The sequence below is a fragment of the Leptosomus discolor genome, chromosome 5 (genome assembly GCF_034619465.1).
Source record: "Leptosomus discolor isolate bLepDis1 chromosome 5, bLepDis1.hap2, whole genome shotgun sequence".
NCBI classification, from domain to species: Eukaryota; Metazoa; Chordata; class Aves; order Leptosomiformes; family Leptosomidae; genus Leptosomus; species Leptosomus discolor.
The window spans coordinates 62,883,545-62,904,027 of NC_141395.1; the positions used below are offsets into that span (position 1 = coordinate 62,883,545).

The window sequence follows — 20,483 nt, forward strand, 5'->3', positions numbered from 1 at the left end:
ACATCTTCCAGACTTCCCATATTCTCTTCAAAGTCAAGTGGGCTTTTAAATATTGTCCACTTTCTCTGCATCCCGTGCCCTCAGCCATTGCTTCTGGCACTGCAAATACTTACCTACTCTCAGATGCACCAGTTCCCCAGCCCCAATCCAGAGTATCCACATCGCCTACATAAGCTAGCAGAATACATGGGAACATGAGGAGCAAGACTTCATAGTGGGACGGTGTGGCAGAAAGGCATATCACCCCTGAAAGAGAAAGCAGTCTATGGAGGTGCCAAAACCTTCTGATTCAGCTGAATTCACTGGGGGTTAAGGGATTTATCCAGGCTGTCGATTAACTCAGTTTCCTGGTTTGAACTCTGGTTCAATGTCCTGCTGCATTTGATCCCTGCTGGGTCTCTGATTACTGACACTAAATCTGTGATAGTTCACTCCTGGCTTGCTCCTGGTGCATTTTGTGCTATGGTCTTCAGCATCTGGCGCTACACCCACTATAGTCACACAGCTTCAAAAGCGTAGATTGCTAAGAGGGAATTTGTCCACTTTGAGGGATAAAATGTTGTGGAGTGTGAAGGGGTCTGGAAGAAATCTTTTTTATGACACCCAGGCATTACACTAATGCTGACCTTCTTCCTCAACCAGAATAACAGGATCTGCAGATCATATGGAGCAGAATCTCAATGAGACCCATGATACAATTCTGTTGATATACTGTTGGTCAATTAACCAGTAACCTGAATTTTCCCACAGGCCACTGCTAGGCCACCGGCAACAAATCTGATTTTTTTCACCCTTGTTTCCTCATCTGTTAAATTATAATAATTATATTTACTTTACTTTGTTAAGTACTTTGGGGTCTACAGATGAAAAGCATCTGATCATAATTGAAGCATGAACAGGAAAATGGAAAAAATGACTGGAAAACTTAACTGAGTGGCTTCAGACCTCTGAAATGGTTTGAGTCTAATTTCCAGCTCTGATTCAGGTGGTATTCTCTTTTTCTCACCACCTGTTTTTTTAATCTGTTTAAAATCCTAGTTTTGCAAACATTACACCATATATGCCTATGCTAATCCTTCTCTCTTAACACTAAAATCTGTTTTGAAATCCAAGTTGCCTTTTCCCAGTTGTGCCACATTTTATTTTTTTGTACCCTTCCTGAACAAAGAGAAAAGCCAATTGCCCTAAACGCAATAAAAAAGAGATTTTAAGGCAGATTTAATCTTCAGTCTTTTAACACAATAGTATAAGGAGAAACAATGAGTTGAAGGACTGTGGTGGGATGTTGACAAGGGCTCTTTCATGGAGCCCTGCAGAAGGGTTTGCTATTATTTCTCTCACTGAGGCATTAAGAAAGCTCTGCATCCCTCTCCAGGTGCAACTGGGCTTGTGAATACTGCTACTGCATCTGTAGGGCTTTCACCAGCACATCTCAAAACAGTTATTTCCACCAGTCTTTGGTTTCTCTATGATTTTACCCAACCTGACTGAACAAGGAGGAGTTTATTCAACCAGAAGGGACTCTTCATTGAGGAAAAGGTGATGGATTATTAACACTCTGTGTGTGTGCGCGTGCGTGTGTGACTGATCTCATTAAGAAGCAATTTGTGCTCAGACGGTTTTGTTGTTCCGGTGCTACAATCCAGAAAAGAGCTGAAAGGGCTCAGGAGTGATAACAGCAATAACAGTAAAGGTTTTGAAGAGAATTATCTATAAAGTAAAGAAACCCAAATTTTCCTGCTGTTTTCAAAAGCTGGGACACATTTCTTTCTGTAAGCTCTGAAGGGTCTCTTACAGATCCCTGCAAAGCAGGAGGCAAGTATAAATTACCCTCACTTTCACAAGGACAGGGACACAGGGAAAGTCAGAATTTTAGAAAACAGTGTATTTTTGTTGCCAATCTCCCCTTTGTTTGCCAGGGTGGATCAATATGATCGATACATGAAAGAGACGTCCGAGAGCAGAGAGGGAAAACAGTGTGAAGTAGAAGACCTGTGGGGCTTTACGAATCGCTCTCCTTTCACCTCCCGCTGCTGTCTCCACCCTCAGTACATTGTGACTCCTCCTGGAAATCGGTGATGCTGAAGTCTGCCTGGACTGGATCCACTCAGTCCCGTGCGGCGCTTTAGCCAGCTGGCAGTGCAGGAGGGCTCTGCTTTCCCCGCCGCGCTGCCTCCTCCTCCTCCGCAGGGGGGAAGCTCCCATCTCCACACGCTGTGTTTTCATGAATACCTAAACCGGCTATGAAAAAACAGCTTTTTAACCTGTGCGAATGAGCTGGAGTCTTAGAGGGATTAACCTGTCCAGTAATTGAATTTACAAAGACTGAAAGTCCAGGTGCTTCCGAGGGAGTAGAGGACAGTACAGGAATGAGACTGTGACTACATGGAGAATGTGTTCTGGGGCTGTGGCTCACCCAAGCTCTGCTCCACTCGCTCTTTTGCAGGGGACCATGCAGAACATGTGCTGAGACCGAGTGCTGGGCAGAAAAAACAGTGGTCTGGTGAAGATGGAGAATGGCACAGGGGATGAGCAGAACCAAACTGGGCTGCCACTATCAAGCCAGGAGATCGTTACAACTGAATACCAAGTGGTTACCATCCTCTTGGTCCTCCTTATCTGCGGACTGGGCATCGTGGGCAACATCATGGTGGTTTTGGTGGTCCTCAGAACCAAACACATGAGAACTCCCACTAACTGCTATCTGGTGAGTCTGGCTGTGGCAGATCTCATGGTGCTTGTGGCTGCAGGACTACCCAATATCACAGAAAGCCTGTATAGATCCTGGGTGTATGGCTACGTGGGGTGTCTCTGCATCACTTATTTCCAGTACCTAGGGATCAATGCTTCTTCTTTTTCCATCACTGCCTTCACCATTGAGAGATACATAGCCATCTGCCATCCAATCAAAGCTCAATTCCTATGTACTTTTTCAAGAGCCAAAAAGATAATTATTTTTGTCTGGGCTTTCACCTCCATATACTGTATGCTCTGGTTTTTCTTGCTAGACCTTAATACAGTAGTCTACAGGGACACTACTGTTGTGTCCTGTGGCTACAAGGTATCCAGGAGCTATTACTCTCCTATCTACATGATGGACTTTGGTATATTTTATGTTGTGCCAATGGTATTGGCGACTGTCCTCTATGGCCTGATTGCTAGAATACTGTTCCTGAATCCCATACCTTCGGACCCAAAGGAAAACTCTAAGACATGGAGGAATGACGTGGCTCACCAAAGCAAGCCTATGGATTCCAAGATCACTAACAGGAGTTTCAATAGCACTATTGCTTCTCGAAGGCAGGTAGGAACAGCAGTTTGAAACGGCTTTCTGAAACCTAAAACCCACTTGTTTTAGAGATGATTACTCTTAACCTGTGGAAGGGTTTAAAACATATTGTTCCTTTTTGCTAAGTAATCAAGCTGAAATTCTGTGATATGTATACACATACATACAAATAGGTATTTCTTCTTGCTTATTCATTATTACCTACTGCAAGGACTGAAAAACAAATAGTATTTTATCTTCTCTATCAAAAAGCAATTAGGAAGTGTTGATAAATAATGAAACATTTTTAACTATAGTTTCTTTATGTTACAACCTGTTAGTAATCCTGCCAAATATACAAAGTGACGCGAGTTATTTTTGAGATCTGAAGAGAAGTAACTAGCCTGGGAGTTTAGGACACTTGAGTTTTTGTCCCGGCTAAGGCACTCTGCAAATGTAATGAAGTTTCTACTTTTCCTGTCTCTAACTCTGCTATGAAAAATCTACTTAAGCAAGTCTATATATAAAACTGATCTGTAAATGTTAAGTATCTTTGTTATTCTGTGTCTCATAAAATATTTTTATGTCTTGATGACTCAAAACTGAGGCATAGGTTTGACTAGATTCTTTTTATATTGTTAAATATGTATGCTGCATTGTGTAATTATACTGGTAAAATACAGTTAGTAGATTAATTTAGGGATATTTGCAATAAACCACACTGCCTTATATGCAGATAGAATGCAGCAGGTAGCACAGTCGGGAGCAGTGCTGAGAAACGCAGCGTGCATGGCTTCGCAGATGCCTCTCGGAAGCAGGCTCTGGTGGGTCAGGCAGCTTGAGGAGAGCATTGGGAAGCAAAGCTCCACACTGAGTGACTTGGCTCACACCCCTCAGCAGCCACTGCACAGCACCCCGGAGGGTCACTTTGCCAAGCGGGGTGCTGCTACCTCCCTGTGCTCTACAGTTCCCTCAGGAAGCAAAGCTGAGCTGCACACCTTTTCAAACAAGCCGAGTGCACTCCTTGGGTGATGGGTTGGAATTTATATTCTTCTTCTTTTATGTAGATTGCTACTGAGAGGGACCGTTTTCCCTTATTGCAGAGATGGCACTGACCTCAAAAGTTAACTGAGCTGCCTGCTAGAGCATCGAGCGCTCACAGAGCACTAGAGTATGATTGAAATGCACAACTGAAACTTGTGGGCTAGGTTATATTTAATTATGTGTCTCCAATTATAGTTATAGTCAGACTAGAAGCGTTTGGGATTTTTGTCCATTAATTAGTAGAAGAAGAATATAATTAACTTTTCAAGTTCTCAATATCACTTTAGTATACGTGCTTGATTATGTGTGCTTAGTATCACTTGCAAAACAGACAAGTCTTTTATATTGAGCATTGCTGAATGTGGATACTGTTTTATTATGAAACCAAAAAGTGATTATAATGTGATGTCTTTTATGTCTTGTAAAGACATCAAGACTTTTTCTAAAAGCCTAAGTAACCTGATTGTTTAAAGTAGCATCATTATGAATAAAACTAGCATTTGCATAGAGTACAGCACAGGAAGAAAAGCAGGGATAATGTGGCATTAACAGTACTATTTTTTTATGTAATAGCAGCACGCAAAATATAGCCGGTGGTGTAAAATGGGAAAACACAAATTCATATTAAAAAAAAAAAATTTAAATCTCAACAGTTAGTAAGATACACAAGTGAAAATTTCCTATTGCGCTGGCATAGGCATGTATAGCTGACAGTATAGTCTGGCCTCATAGTGAGTTCTGCTGTCATGTAAAACTGTCTATATGACTTCTTGGAACTGCACTTGCCCTACAGTGACGGCGTTGCATACAATGTCCAGCATGTGATCAGTAGAAAAAGTGGCTGAAAATATTGTGTACACTTCCTACTCCCGTGGCAGTTCTCATCTATATCCAAGAGAATTTCTACAAAACTAAATTTGTTCATGTTCCTGTGGTGGGTTGGCTCTGGCTGGCAACCAAACATCTACCCAGCTGCTTGCTCATTCTCCCTCCCATAGCAGGACAGGGAAGAAAATGGGAAGAACAGGAGCAAGAAAGCTCATGGATCAAGATAATGACAGGAAGATAACTTATCAGTTATTGTCGTGGGCAATACAGACTCGACTTGTGGAAAATTAACTTCATTTATTGCCAATTTATTGTCCCTTGTTATAGCCACAAGTTACACTCAGTCCCTTCGATGAGGCCACAAGGCCAGAGAGAGTTGTAGTCAGGTTGCAGAGGCTTGTCTCTGTCACTCCTTCCTTTTCACTCTTTTCCTTTGTTTCAGTGTGGGTCCTTCATGGGCTGCAGTGCCTTCAGGTGGTGCCTGCTTTGCCAAGGAGCATCTCCTCCTCTGACTCCAATGTTACCTCTGCCGTTTCTCACTTCTCCCCACTCTCTCTCTCCAGTGTTTTTGCTGTTTCTTAAATAATTTTTCACAGAGGCACAACCAGCTTGGCCAATGGGCTCAGCTGTGTCCTGTGGTGGGTCTGTTGGAGCTGGATGGAAATGTTTGTGTCTGGTATGGGACAGCCCTAGGCCTCTTCTCAGAGAGATCACCCCTGCAGCCTCCCCACTGTAAAAACTTGGACATGGAGATTTGGTTCCATTGCATGATTATGATTCATTATTATAATTCACCCATTATGTGCTCACATTTATATAATATACCAGAATGAAACAGTAAGTTAGATAGGCTTCCTCAACCTTCATGAAGGTTTAACTTATTAATTTCATAAACACTTTTGATGATGATTAATCCAACATGGCAGTATGTGAGTTGATTTCCCCACTCGGTCTCACATGGATTTCTTTACTAATCTGGACTTAGCTTGACCCAGACTGCCAGGTTATGCTATCTGCTTTAATTTTCTTGGGACTTCCCAGTATCTCATCTATGTTTGGAAGGTCTTCCATTGTTAAAAAAGGTCAAAACCTGCTTTTTACCTGAGTAAGTAAGCATTTTCTCCCCTGACTTGTCATGGAGTCTGTTTTAGTTGAAAAGCACTATCTGAGGCTGTTTCCAACTCATGGCAGAAATAGACTGTGTCATCCTGTTGGTTTTTAGAGGGTTTTTTTAAGCTATATTGTTGTTTTAGCGTATAGCTATGTTTGTACTGTCAGCTTTGTGTTTCTATGTCTGCTTCCAAGAATTAGTCTTCTATTTACAGTCAATACTTTCTATTCTGAGTCATACAGCTATGCAATTTCAATTGTTTTCTTCAAAAATGACAATACATCACTTAGGTTTCCGGTATGAGAGTTAGCCTAGACTTAGAAGCTGATGGACTAAAAATGCAAAGACCAACTTGGAAACCACTCTGGATCCAACACCTAGGATTCTTCCTCACATCTGGCACTGATGGAAAGAGCAGGTCAAGGGAGGAACAACCCTGATATGACATACAAAATAGCTCTATGCTCAGAGAGGAAGAAAATATAGAGTAAAATAACCATTTCCTTACAACTATGGAGGATAGCTACCTAAGCTGAGGCAAGGCGAGAGAGGGGAGAAGCTCAGCAGTGAGATAAACAGGGAGGAGGGAGGTGGCTACTCTGAAAGGAGACTTGATAGACCATGTTTAATTTCATCAGAACAGATATTTTTGGTCTCTGATGTAAACAGACATAACACCAGCACTGAAGGGGAAAAAAGTGGTCAGGTGGTCAGAGGGCTTTTGTTTTATTTTCAAAACAGAACGGCAATTTAGAGCGTTCTCTGATTTAGAAAGAAGGCCTGGAATATATTTTAGAATGGTGAGTCAAGCCTATTTTAACGTATTTTTCATGTGGGATGACTAGGGATGAGGTCAGAATGAATCTATAGTACACCTCCAATGAACAAAAATCAGCTCTTCCAAGTAGAAAGTGGTCCTTTGCTTAAGCATTTTGTTTTCCTGCCTTCACCATCCCACCTACATCATTTAAAAGTCACTGCACTATGTTAGTTCTAGTAAATATTTATTTCATTTTAATGTTTGGAAAGCTAACAGAAACAAAATATGTTTACTAAAGTATCAATACCCCCATATCAACAACTGCTGATGGACAAAGCCTTCAAAGTACTCTTCAGGGCCCCCTGAAGTTTTCATTCAAAGCACTGCAAGACAAAACTGAACAGGGAAGCAAAAAAATTAGGTATAAAAATCAGTCTTTTTTTTTTTTTTAAATGTCAAAACAAAGGGAAAGGCACAAAATAAGCTTTATTTTCTCATAAAGTATCTCCATTTCCAAAATGTTTTCGTTGAACTGAATAACATCTATTACTGCTGATGTTGGACAGCTACTGAAATTATGAGTTATTTGTTTACACTGCAAACTAAAGTTCTACCAAGGAAAGGAGCACCAATATGTACCCGTAGGATGTGTCAAACTCCATTCTTACATCCACTGATGATGAGCTAAATCATATATAGCTGAACAATACTGTGGGAAAGCATTTGGCTGCCGATAGAGGGTCTCGGTCATAAGCAGTGGTATAACGTTTTTTGGAACAAGATGATGTTTAGGAGAAAATGAAAAGGTGACTAAGAGTGAGGTCTTCTTTGACAACACTAGAGTATTTCTGCTGAGTGATTTGCATAATTTGAACCTAAGAAAACAGAATGAAATAGTTCTGATGTACTTGGTTCCTCAAGTTAAACAAGAGGGAAGTTAAGAAAGCAAAATTTTCCAGCACCCTTCAGTTGAACCCAGGTCACAGTAGCTGAAACTTCAAAGTTTAGCAGAGGAAAGATCAATATGATTAGAAGATGATATCATGACAAAGAGTATCTCTTAAGGCCAGACAGTTCAAAGTCCCATTTTCTTGATTCAGAGCCAAAGAAGGAACTTCAATGCAAATTCAATGTTAAGATTTATTTAACAACTATATGATCATTTAGACAGATGATCACAGGTCCTGAGGAAGTGAATTGACGTTGATTTCTACTCACTCACCAGAAAATACAGACTATGAATTTGATGCTGTCCAATTAAACACATAATCTGAACTTGTAGGGAATCCTGGACCTCATGAAGCACTGGGAAACTGCAATTGTTGTCGTTGAACTAGGGTAAAAACTGCAAGTAGTGGCAAGATTGAACGTGATACAAAGGATAATGAGCCAACAAGGGGCTTTTTCCCAGATCTCTCAGGACCTTAGACTAAAGAAATTTCCCTCCAATCCTCTGTTATAATTTCACAGAACCACTGAGACTGGCAGGCACCTCTGGAGATCATCCAGTCCAACCTCAATAGTAATAGCACTTTCAGTGGTGCTGTGGTAGGCTGAAGACATCTGACTTTTTAGCCTACTAGGTAGCTGTTCTGCCACTTTGTTTTAGCTTTTTCATTGCAGTTGCAAAGGCAGATGTAACAGTTAGATCTTTTATTTTTCAGGCATGCATATGATTGCGTTAGCCTACCAGTTTATGTCTTTACTATTGCAAAATGGCCTGTTACTGGTATTTGCAAACCATCCCTATTGTTAAGTTTCCAGAAAACACATTCACTGACTGTATCCTAATCAAAATTAATAGCAATTGAGCAAACGTTAACTGTGGTTACAGACATTTATTGCAATAAACTGTAATGTGTGTGCATACATTCAATCAGGTAAAAATACAAGTGCCTGTACCAAAATTTTGACCAGATTGTCCATTACCAAAAGTCTCAGACAAACCAAATTCAATATAATTGGCTCATTGCCTCTGTCAAGCGGCGGTTCATACTCAACTTACATTCACATACTTTACAGCTTCAGCTTCACATATGCCTGAAATCCAAGCTAATAATTGCTTAGTCCTTACTCATAGTCTTCCTTTCTGTAGTTTTAAACCATAAAGTACCATGAGTATCAAAATAAATCTCAGCACTTCTTTTTCTTTACTTTTTATGTACAGCACTACTACAATTCACTTACTTTAAACTGTCTTTGCTTGCAGCAAATAAAATGATAATTGTTCCTATTTGAAATTTGGAAGGTTTAGCCACTTATTTTATAGTTGTTTAGGACAATTAATTCAGAACAGATGTGTACTTGTGATGGTAAAAGTTGAAGGTTGATCATAGTTTCCCCTCTTGTCCATTTTAAGCATTCTATTCCCAAGCCTTTTATTAAAAAGACAAAAGGGAAAGAAAGGTTTAATTTCATAAATAGAAAATGTGTTATTCAAAGTATTCAGACCAGATTTCACAATAAAACAAAGGTTCGCTAACAAGTAGCACCAACCAACATTAAATGTTTCTTTACAGCATACTTTAGAAGGAAGAAAAGCTATTTCTGCCTTTTTTTTTCCCTGTGGGTCCTTAATTTTGCTAACAGTGCTTCTTTTTTTTTCTAGCAGCACAGGTACTAGGATCTCTCAGCATTCCTAAAACATTAATGCTTTTTCTTCTGAAGATTTGAACCATTTTTTCCTCCTCAGAAGCAAGAAAATGTCCTGAAGACACAGGCACTGAGGGAAGAAAGAAGAGAGGGAGGGAACTTACTTAAACCTGAAGGATAGAAAAGGGATTTGCCTGTCACACAGGAAAACTTGAAAAATGTGAGGAAAATTAAATCCCTTTTTTTCTAAGAGTACCTGTTCTGTAAGCTACCTTGGCAAGTGGCCCATTACATTTTAAAAGAGAGCAAGAGGCCAGGGGAAGCAGATGGGAAGACAAGGAAGCAACCTAGTCCCATTTTTATAGCAGCTAAGTGCCCATACATTGTCTGGCCGATGTGCTCATGGAATCACAACCTGAGCTGTGTGCTTCCTTTTCTCTTTCCCATATGCTTCTCATCTGTCCGTTCCTCCAGATCAGATCCTGGTTCTGATCTCTCCCACACTTCCATTTTATCCGACCTAGTTCAGCCAACAGAACCCAGTTTTTTTTCTTGTCCATCCATAATATGAACACTGAATTCCATATTTGCAGGTAGATTTTTTGCTTTCCGCAAAGGAATTCCTAGTTTCCTCAGGTATCAAGGGGAATGTGAAAAATAAATACAGCCTTAGATAGCAAACAGGTTTGTTTATACTTGAGATTGAATCCAACTCACTTAACATTACGCTTATCTCACAAAGTTAGTTGCTTAGTCCAATGAAATCATCAAAAGTCCCTCCAAGGTTGATTAAAACAGCTACGTCACCCTCTAGAGAAAGTCCTGTCTTAGACATTGATGCAGCACGTGATGACCTGCCACCCAGAGAAACCGCTCTGTTCTCTCACAGCAGAGCAAGCACAGATTTCAGCTTGCAAAGCAAGATAAGTTTTATACAGCTTACATGAAAGCCTCAATCATATCACTTGGTTTCACTTGCAGTGTTGTTATATCAAGACCTTAATCCTTTTATTTATTTAATCCTCCTCCTCATTGTACAACTTCTTTTGGATTACAAAATCACGGACTGGCATATACCATCTCTGTGCATTGCAATGAACACCACCAAGCACAAGAAAGAAAGATTCTATTACATGCCTTTAAAACACCAGAGTGACTCTATGGCACAGTGACTTAGTAAGTATGACTATTACTTTTACCTATCAATGTAAGAAAGATTAGTATTCAAAGGAGAAGGAAGCAACTACCAAACTGTCTGTAACATGGTAATGAAAATGTCTTGCAAAAGCACTTCCTTGGAATGAAGGAAGCAGGAAGGAAAAGGAGAATACTATTTCAAAATTAAAATATTTGGAATCTGTTTAGTAACAAACATTTTAAATGTTTTTCAGAACATTCTCAGAAACCAAAATATAGGGCTTGAGGAATGGTTGTATGCAGCCAGGAACATATTCAATCTCAAACATTTTGCTGTCGTTCAAAGTAGACTTGAAATTTGGACTGAAATGGATTTGCTCCAAGCTTTTTAATCATGTTTTCAGTCTCTTAACCAAGAATAATTTGTATTCTGAATATAGGCTACACAGTGTACATCCACAAGAAAAGAGCAATCAGTGTATACTTGCCTTCATCTGAGTAATGAATGAGGATGCTAGTGCTGCTGCTTTCAGGGAACTTTGGTATATGGTTACAGGTAATAAAAAGAAGGTTCTCACAAAAGTTTGTCCTCTTAGTACTCCACTGACATCAAATAATTAGGCCCTCCATCCCCCTCCCACCCCAAATGATGTTTAGTTATGTTTCGTATGAAGTGATTTGAAAAAGGATATGGCAGTTTACTTAAGAAAAGCGGACCAAACTTTCCTCTAAGCTGTTTCTGTGTAGCCCCATCCACCCCAATGAAGATTTTTGGTGTGGATAAGAAAGCAGCTTTGGCCTAAATCACTTGTTTAGAAGCTGAGTTCATCTATAAAGGCAAATTCAGGTCCCAAAAAGTCCAGGGTGTGCTTGCAGCACCTTTGAGTCAGAAGACCTGAGGGGTGCCTCAGCCTGCAGTGGGATGACAAGCCCTCTGGCCACGCTGGGGACAAAGTGAGCAGTGCCAGAGCACCTTCTAGGAGCTGCTGTCATTTGCACATAGGTCATGCTCTGAGGCAGCTGAGCGTGAAAAGCCACTGTCTCCAGAGCCAGCTTAGGGAGGATTTACCAACGAGCAAGTAACTACCTGAACTCAGGGCCTCGCAGTGGGTCCCAGAGACACAACCACTACTTGTCAGATGGATCAGGCAATGGAATTTCTGCCTGGCAACAGAGAGCTTGTGCCAGTTTTGTGGGGTTTTCGGCAGCTTTGGAAGGACATGCACTGTAGCTAGTTTAAAATTATGGTGAATTCTCCCCATTGTCCTGCACTGCCTGAACCACCAAGAGGTACCACCAAAGAGGTGCCAGCCATGGCTACATGCTTTTGCCTCTTCTCTTGCACTGGCTGTAGGCTCTGTGCATACGGGTATATGAGTTGGATCACTGACCTGAGCAAAACAAAAAACAGCTCTATGAAGAAGTGCCTATTTTTCAGTTGGACTAGCTGTCTGACCTGACCCACACCCTCATCTTTGGGGCCGGCACAAAGAGAGAGGTGAGAACAGAACTGCTTTTTTAGCTGAAGGCACAGGTTACTTTGGCTTCAGTTTATGGCAAGACCAGGAAAAGGCAGAGGCTGAGTGCTGCAAAACAATGTCTTATCTGGCATAAAGCCTGAAGGTGCAAAGCTAACCTCTTGGCATTTTTAAACACATTCAAACCTGCAAACTGAATTGATCTCAGCTCAGGGCACTTTGTGCTATGGCCATGGTATTTTTCACCTTCTGCTAAGAGCCAGTTCTAACATACCATCAAGTCACAGCCTCGGTAAGCTGAATATGGCAGCAGTACAAGCTAGTGGTGCTAGACAGAAGGAAAACACACTTCAAGCTGTCAGTATACATAAATCCAGCTAATAGTTTGCACACTACATACATACATGTCTTTGAGGCATATAAGACACAGTCACTTGAAGAGTAACAGCCTTTTTTTCATTGCTGTAAAGTATTAATTGTGTGACTCTAAGATATCCCCTTCCTGACAGTAAGATCAATTTGCTTCTAGTTCAACTCAGGACTCAAACTGATAGCTGCACCATTGTAAGTGATTCTCTGAGCAATTGTTTGTTAAAGAAATGATCAGAAGAAGTGTAAATTGTCAATGAACAGCAGGTATGATAACAGAGTCCCCTGCTGAGCTTTTGGTAGTGAAGTACTTTGATACCTGTGTAGACTATTATCAACTCACTCTCAGAATGCCTGAGCAGATGCAACACATCTGTTAGTTGAGCTCAGTCCCATTGTTGATCCAAGCCTCACAAATGGTTAGCTTCTTCCTTTAAATGTGGATTATTTTCCATGATGAATGGTGATTTTCAGTTGAATGGATTTGCCCAATTTGGAGGCATAGGCTGGAGTCAGGCAGGAGGGAGGAGAGGCAGCAGGTGAGGAGTCCTGAGTCTTCCTCAGCCAGAGCAGATCAGTACTGGGTCACCTTGCTCTTTGCAGCCATATTCACAGGACTGGTCCTTTTAGAAGGGGTTCTGCAATAAGGAAAAATCAACCTTTTGTTACCCAACATAAAGATTCTCAAACTATCAGAGTTTAGAGAGAGATATTGCTTTATTCAGGCCCAGGTGCTAGGGGTCTTTCACCACAAAGTCAGCACACCCTCAGACACCTTTGACAGTCATTTATACACACAAATGCACAGGTTTCCACCTATCTAATTACTTATTTACAGGCCTTGAAGTGATTATTTAGTTTCAAGGTTTATCTGACTTCCTGAAAAGTGTTAGTCTGTATGTTAAAAAATTAAACAGTAGAGAAATGTTAGAAGCAATTAGGCTTTTGCTACAGGCCTGATAAGGGTTAGAAGCAATTAGGCCATAGCTACAGGCCTGGTACTTCAGGCTTCACTTTTAGCTACCCGAGACATTCACATTGGCATTTTGCTCTGTTATGATGAGTGTTTGTGCACAGCAAACAAGAAAGGCAGTCTAGATTCATACATTTCCTTCTAGACATAAGGAACTATTGAATCAGGTGACAAAAAAGGAGATCATATTTCTTAGTCTCATTTTTACTTCCACTGAACATGGCTGTAGGGAAATCAAAAGTGAGGGTGAAGGGAGAATTATAGGATAAAATCGTAGCTTTTAAATATGTAAATATATTTTGAATATGGTGAATATAATGAGCTTTGTGATCAGAAGACGAGAGAATTATACAGTCTCTTGAAAGTTCAAACTAAAAAACACACCTAAAACTAGCATGTGTTTATGAGTGATTTTACTGGAATTATCTGTCTGTCCCCCTGGAAACAACTGAAACTCTTATCAATCTATATCTATCCTTTCTGCAAGCAAAGGAATTATAACCCATACAACCAGAATGCATCCTGCGGTTACAGGAGGTGCTGTTTCATTGAAGTATAACTTCAGGTACCCAGAAAGAAGGAATAAAGCAAAGGTAAAACATTCTTTAAACTAATGTGTTGATAGGCAACAACAGTTTTATGTCAAGAAGAAAGGCAACTAGTAAAAAAACCACAACCAAAAGAAGCAGTTGTAGCTCACCAAAGTCAGTTCATGCACACACAGCTAACCAAGTCATCTCCTGACTTACATGAGGCCGTGCCACCATACTATCCCACTGTCACATCTCACTGTGTCACGGTTTGAGGCTGGGCCGGCCACTAACAAATGACAGATGCTCTCTATTAACCCCTCTCCCCTCCCAAAAGGAAAAGAAAAGAGAACAAGGGAGAGAGACTTTACGGTTTGGAAAAAAAACTAAAACAGCTTTAATGAAATAATAACAATAAAAGAAAAGATAATAATAGGAATAAGGAAATAATGAAATATATACAATATGTACAAATATATACAAAACCAATACCGAACCCAACTCCCCCGACCCTGATGACGATATGTCACCACCACTCTGCAGGGCTGGCACTGGGGCAGTCCCAGGCTGGACACGGCAGCAGGCAGGGACGGGATGCAGGAGCTGGACTCAGGCACTGGATTCAGGGATGCACAGATTGGGATCGACGACAGAAGAACAGACAGAGTCCTCCTCAGATGTCGGCCATCGAAGAAGAGAGCAAGAGGGCGAGACCCTCGTGATCTCTCAGCTTTATGTTGACTATGACGTGTATGGGATGGAATACTCTGTTGGTCAGGTTTGGGTCACCTGTCCAGTTCGCTTCTCCCTGCAAGTGTGACCTTTTTTGTGCTTGCAACCCTTTTCCCTCCTGGCACCCCAACATGGAATATGAGATTTAGCAGTGACCTTGGTCGCTACAAGAACAAGTATAAGCAGGGGCCTCTCTGCATCCCATTCCTTGGTATGAACTATAAACATCAGGCCTTATCACTGCTAGGAGCAGTCACTGGAAAAGCATGTTGCTGTTTCAGAAAATGCCATTAGTTAGAGTAGACTTAACTGAAAAGTTAAAGCACTAAAACAGAATTAGTTCTGGTTTAGCCCAAACCAGGACACACTGTACTTTCTGCCTTGCTTATTATCATCTTTCAAACTTTCTTTAAGGTAGACACTAGGGAATACTCTATACACCAGAATTAAATTATTTACAAGAGAAAGAGTCTTTTTACAGTGGGTGTTTTTTCTGGTTTTTAAATTATTTCTTGTTTGCTTCATTTCAGCTATCCTGGGTATCCTCAAAGGTTATTCTCTTCTTTATTCAAGACAAATTTACACAATAAATGAAAGTTCTTATAATAATCAAGTTTTATTTATTATATTTTTTTTCCCAGCTCTGTAAACTCTAATTTGATTTTTGAAATTTAAAAATTGAAATTTATTTGATGTAAACATCAAATAATGAAGATCTGATTAAATATTGAGGATTTGAGGAACAGAAATAAATCCAATTCTTCTTTTTGGTTGGTTTGGGGTTTTTTTCCATTCATTTTGGCTTTTGGAAATTCTTTTAGGTTGGCTGTTAAAGTAGATAATCTAAATAGGCTTCAGGTTCAGTTACTCTACAGACTATACCCATCTAAAGGAGAAGATCTAATGTGATTAGGAAAAAAAGGCTTTATACCCCTTTTTTTCCATTTGAATCAACACCTCCTTCTAGCTTAAGAAGTTGCAAAGTTTAAGGTCTACAATAATTAATTTACTGGCATGTTACCTGACAAGAGTCATTTAACAAAAACTAGGAGGAATTTGGAGCCAGCTTTTTTTTTTCCTTCTTACTGTAGAAAACCTTTCCAAATGAAACATTGATCAGAAATTCCCAGCTGAAGAGTCTGTCCATAGTTTTGCTTTGGCCCTAGAGATGTAGGAATGCACATGTTCCTTCCAAGATGAGTACTAACCTTCTGCCTCTCTTCTGTCTACCTCTGTGTTCCCTCAGGTTACCAAGATGTTGGCTGTTGTTGTGATCTTATTTGCATTTCTATGGATGCCCTACCGCACGCTGGTCGTGGTCAATTCCTTTCTCTCCATCCCCTTCCAAGAAAACTGGTTCCTGCTATTTTGCAGAATCTGTATTTATTTGAATAGTGCGATCAATCCTGTAATTTACAATCTCATGTCCCAGAAATTCAGAGCAGCCTTCAGGAAACTCTGCAACTGCCAGCAGAAACGGGAGAAGAAACCAGCCAATTACAGCGTGGCCCTAAATTATAACGTCATCAAAGAGTCTGATCACTTCAGCACTGAGCTAGAAGATATTACTGTCACCAATACCTATCTGTCCTCTGCAAAATTGTCCCTTGGTGATACGTGTTTGTCATCTGAGGTAACAGTTAATAGATTTTGATGTTTGGAGTAGAGTCTTCTACCAGACCGTGTTCATGTGCGTGGGACTGTGCTGGGCTAGCTTTCAGCTGGGTCAGCAGACCAAAACACCAGGGAGGCTAGCAGTGACAGATGATGTACCATCAAACAGGCCATGGCAGGGAGGGACAACTGCCCGGCTCTGGAAAGGATGCTTTCAAAGTACCTTGTGTAAAGCATGATGTGACTGCAGGATCTGGGGTATGGGGCAGGATGAAGAGAAACACATAGGTTAAGCCTTACCCCTGGAGAAGCAGATAGTAATGGTGGAGCATCAGAGAGTGGTGCTTGGGCACAGTGCCTCAGGTACCTGTCTGGCAGGATGGTGGGCATTGACGTCCAAGCTCAATGATTCCTCCCGGGCATGGTCTGGCTGCCTGCAGGAGGACAATGGGGCATTTTCTTGTGCATCGTCCCCTGGCTCCAGCCTGGGGTTAACTAGCCCTGTGATACCATGCAGCTGGTGCTAAGGGAAGACACAGATCTCCCTCACACCAGCACTGTGGTCCTGAGAGTGCTGAAAACCACATCCATTTCCATGTTGCCTGCACCATCTCCCATGTGTAGCACATCTCTAAACCAGCTGTTTTCTACATGATGATGCATATTACTGTTTTCATAATGCTTTTTTTACATAATACTACTTAAATGCTATTCATAATCCTGTGTACCTTATATCTCACAATATAGATGATCCACAGAAAGGCTTACTTTTTCCTTTCTTTTTGCAGATTATATGAGAACGAAAAATTTTTTTTTCTCAGTTTGCTTCTTCTCTCCTCATTTTCAGGCCTGAGGCTCACCTTGTTCTGAGTACACAGTCATCTAAAATAACCTTTGGATGCACTGTCCCCATCAACCTGCAACAAAAGTAAAGGCATTTCTGCTCACAGAATTGCAGGAATTACCATGTATCCCTACACACCTGTCTGCATCCTACAAGAAAAAGCAGCCTCTTGAGGAGTGAAAAGAATATACCACTGAGCCTTAACTGAACGAAGCACTTAGCACAACATAACTTCAAGCAAGTGAGTTGGCTTCAGTGGAATACCCAACTCCTTTGTCTCATGTATTGGCCAAGAGTGGTCTGTGTTCTCAGAAAGAAGATCAAGGCCACCCGGGACATCTCCAGAGACACAGAGACGGCCAGTGGATGATGCTCCCAATGGAGGTGAGAGGAGCTGCCCTCCTGCATGGCTGCTCTGGGCAGAACCAATGTGGCCTGTCCAACAGCAGCCAGAACCACTGCCAGTTACAGTAATTACCCACCATTGACTCTCGCATCCCACAGCAGTACAAATCTAATTGCAGGCATCATAACGTGCTTCAATAAGCAGATATCTGATGGCAAAGAACACAAAATCTTTTTTTTCCTTTTTTTTACCTTGAACAACATGAAATAGGAAGACCATTCAATGAATTCACAGCAGGGACTAAGCAAATTAAAATGTCAGTAGAAAGCTTTAAAAAAATCTTTTTTTCTTTTTTCGGCAAGACAGTTAATAGATGTACCACTTTAAATGTAAGTCTCAGCTCACAGTGAATCCTGTCAGAACTTGACAGGCATTGAAGAGCATTGGATAGGCTTTTACTAGTTAATTTTATCTTCATTCAATAGTAATTGTGTCTCAGACCGCTATGGGAGGTTTATAGCTTCAATATAGATAATGTCTAGGGAAAAGAAGAAAATTTGGTGGAAAATGACACTTTTTTCATTTTTCTTTGCAAAGTTTATCAATTAGAATACTTCGGGGCATCAAAAGTGTTGTCAGAAGAGAAGCCACCATGGCTTCTCACTTGCCAGCATAGCCACTCATGGGCCCGTGACAAGCAGCCTGGGGCCACGATCTCCACGATGTAGCTACAGTCAAAACATAGCACATCACATTGGTTTTTGTTTAGACCAGCTCGTGTTCTTGCTAGAATTATATTTTCCCATTCCTGTGCAGCAGTGACGGAAACTCAGGAAGAAACCTGTGTATTCTTGTTTGTTATGAACATTTTGCACAGCTTTTTACCTGACATTTGAAAAGCTGTAAAAACCCTAATTGTTCTAGTAAAAAACCTACCCAGTGTGAGGTGAAAGACGTAGCCTCACGAGCACTGTAAGGCTTTCCTATCCAGTTTTCCTTTGCATATACAGCCACTTCCACAATTCAAACCACTTTCATTTACGTTCAGCCATATTTGCAAACTTAAAGAGAACTAAAATTATCCTGATAGGTCTCAGATTTAAATTTCGATGTCAACCCTTGACTGCTGCATCCAAAAGCCTCTATGCAACATTCTCTGGATGGCAGGGAGGAAGCGAACAGTCTCTATCCTGTTCCATCTGCATCTTCGCTTTACCTCCTGTTTTACCCTTGCAGAGCTCCACAGGTACTTCCTAGCTTGTCAAAATGATGGCAGGGCATGGAAGGGACCGACAGCAGGAGGTCTTTAACCAGCAGTACAGACATGACAAACGTCCTCCCGAAAGCCCTTTCTATCTTTTATTTCCATCAGCACTTGCCTTTTCATTTTGGCAAGCAAAGGGAGAGAGACCATGGGGCTATCCTGCTTCTTGAGACTTTTACCTAAAACTATGGGGAGTCAGTTTTACAAGGAGGCCGAACACCACACCTGCGGGCAGTTGCCAGAGCAGGCGGTGCACTGGGGCCTGTCCCATGAAGTGCAGGAGCTGGCAGAGCTTTGGCTGGAGCCGAGCCAGCAGCTGAACCCGCGCAGGCTGTGTTGCAATGTTTTCTAAATCCTCTGCACTGGGGCTCTTCCTTGTGTACTGGGGGGCTGAGGCTGGCCAGCTTGCCTGCCTGAGCTGCACAGGCCACTGGACACATGCAGTGGCATCTGTTGCTGTGCAGATGCTCCATCACCATGGCGTCCAAACACCCACACAATAGAAAGGGGGATGTCCAGGCTCTTCACTGCTATTAAAATAATAAGAAAAGAAAAATATGACAGAGTAAGTCACAGGGCAGGCAAGCAGACAAACTTGACCGAGGTTCGAGAGTCAAGAGAAGAAGAGCAATGTTATTCTACAGTTAGTACCTGGCAATCATATCTCATAAATACAATGCTATGGCAGTGACGTACACTTTAAACAAACCTTTCCTTTGTAAATCTTGATGTGAAATTACAGAGTTCTACAGCATTTTACGGCTCACAATTAAAACTACAGTGTGCCACCATAAGGGGAGGTCAAGGAGAGGTACCACAACCTGTATTCCTCCAAGTTATTTACTGGAGTTGTTTCCTCCAAAGCAATTGTCACAGTAAAATGAAATCTTACAGTGGCATTTGTATTTACTTAGCCAAGAGACATATTCAAAGTAAAAGCAAGTTCTTGTATCTGACTGAGTAAAGCCTTTGTGTGCAGTCAGCCAGCAGCACTTACAGCTGATCAAAGTGGATCTCCAGGTCAATATTGGAGGGAGAGGGTGTGGAGGTGGGTGCCAGTGGAGCCAGCCCGTGGAAATCCTTCCACTGTTCAAATGCTGGGATCAGTCAGGCATCACCCAGTGCTTTCACAGCAGAACCTACCTCCCAGACTTTCTAAAGAGGTGCCAGAACTAGCTCCTTTTGTTACTTAAAAAGTGAGCAGACCTCCAGGACAAGGAGCAAGCAAAGAGAGCACATGCCATGGAAACCTGGTTATACTGTTAGGAGCACAACTGGCTGAGCTAAGAACTGAGCTAAGTATTTGGGTAATAACAGTAACACAAACTCACACTTTTATCTTGATCCTTTCAGAGTACAGACTGAACTAAAACTCCTATAGACGGAGAATATCAGAAGTAAATTCTCTCCTTTATTTGCCTTTTTGCTCAAAAAGTAACTTTGTGCTTTCTCAGCCTCTGTCTCCATAGTTGATGTTTTTTTTTCAGATGCTTGGGTGAGGTATTTCAGCCCATATTCTTAGTGAAGTTTCAACAAGTGCTAAAATCTGTATAGGTAATTTTGTATGCATCATCACTTGGCATGAGAAGGAAT

The 20,483-nt window shown here is 41.2% G+C and overlaps 1 protein-coding gene across 1 annotated transcript; it reads left to right on the plus strand.

The window, feature by feature from the left end:
- The first annotated feature begins 2,509 nt into the window (after window positions 1-2,509).
- On the plus strand, window positions 2,510-16,476 carry TRHR (thyrotropin releasing hormone receptor). Its single transcript, XM_009955803.1, has 2 exons — window positions 2,510-3,304; window positions 16,069-16,476. Exons 1-2 carry the CDS (start codon window positions 2,510-2,512, stop codon window positions 16,474-16,476), a joined length of 1,203 nt encoding a protein of 400 aa, XP_009954105.1.
- The last annotated feature ends 4,007 nt before the right edge of the window (window positions 16,477-20,483 follow it).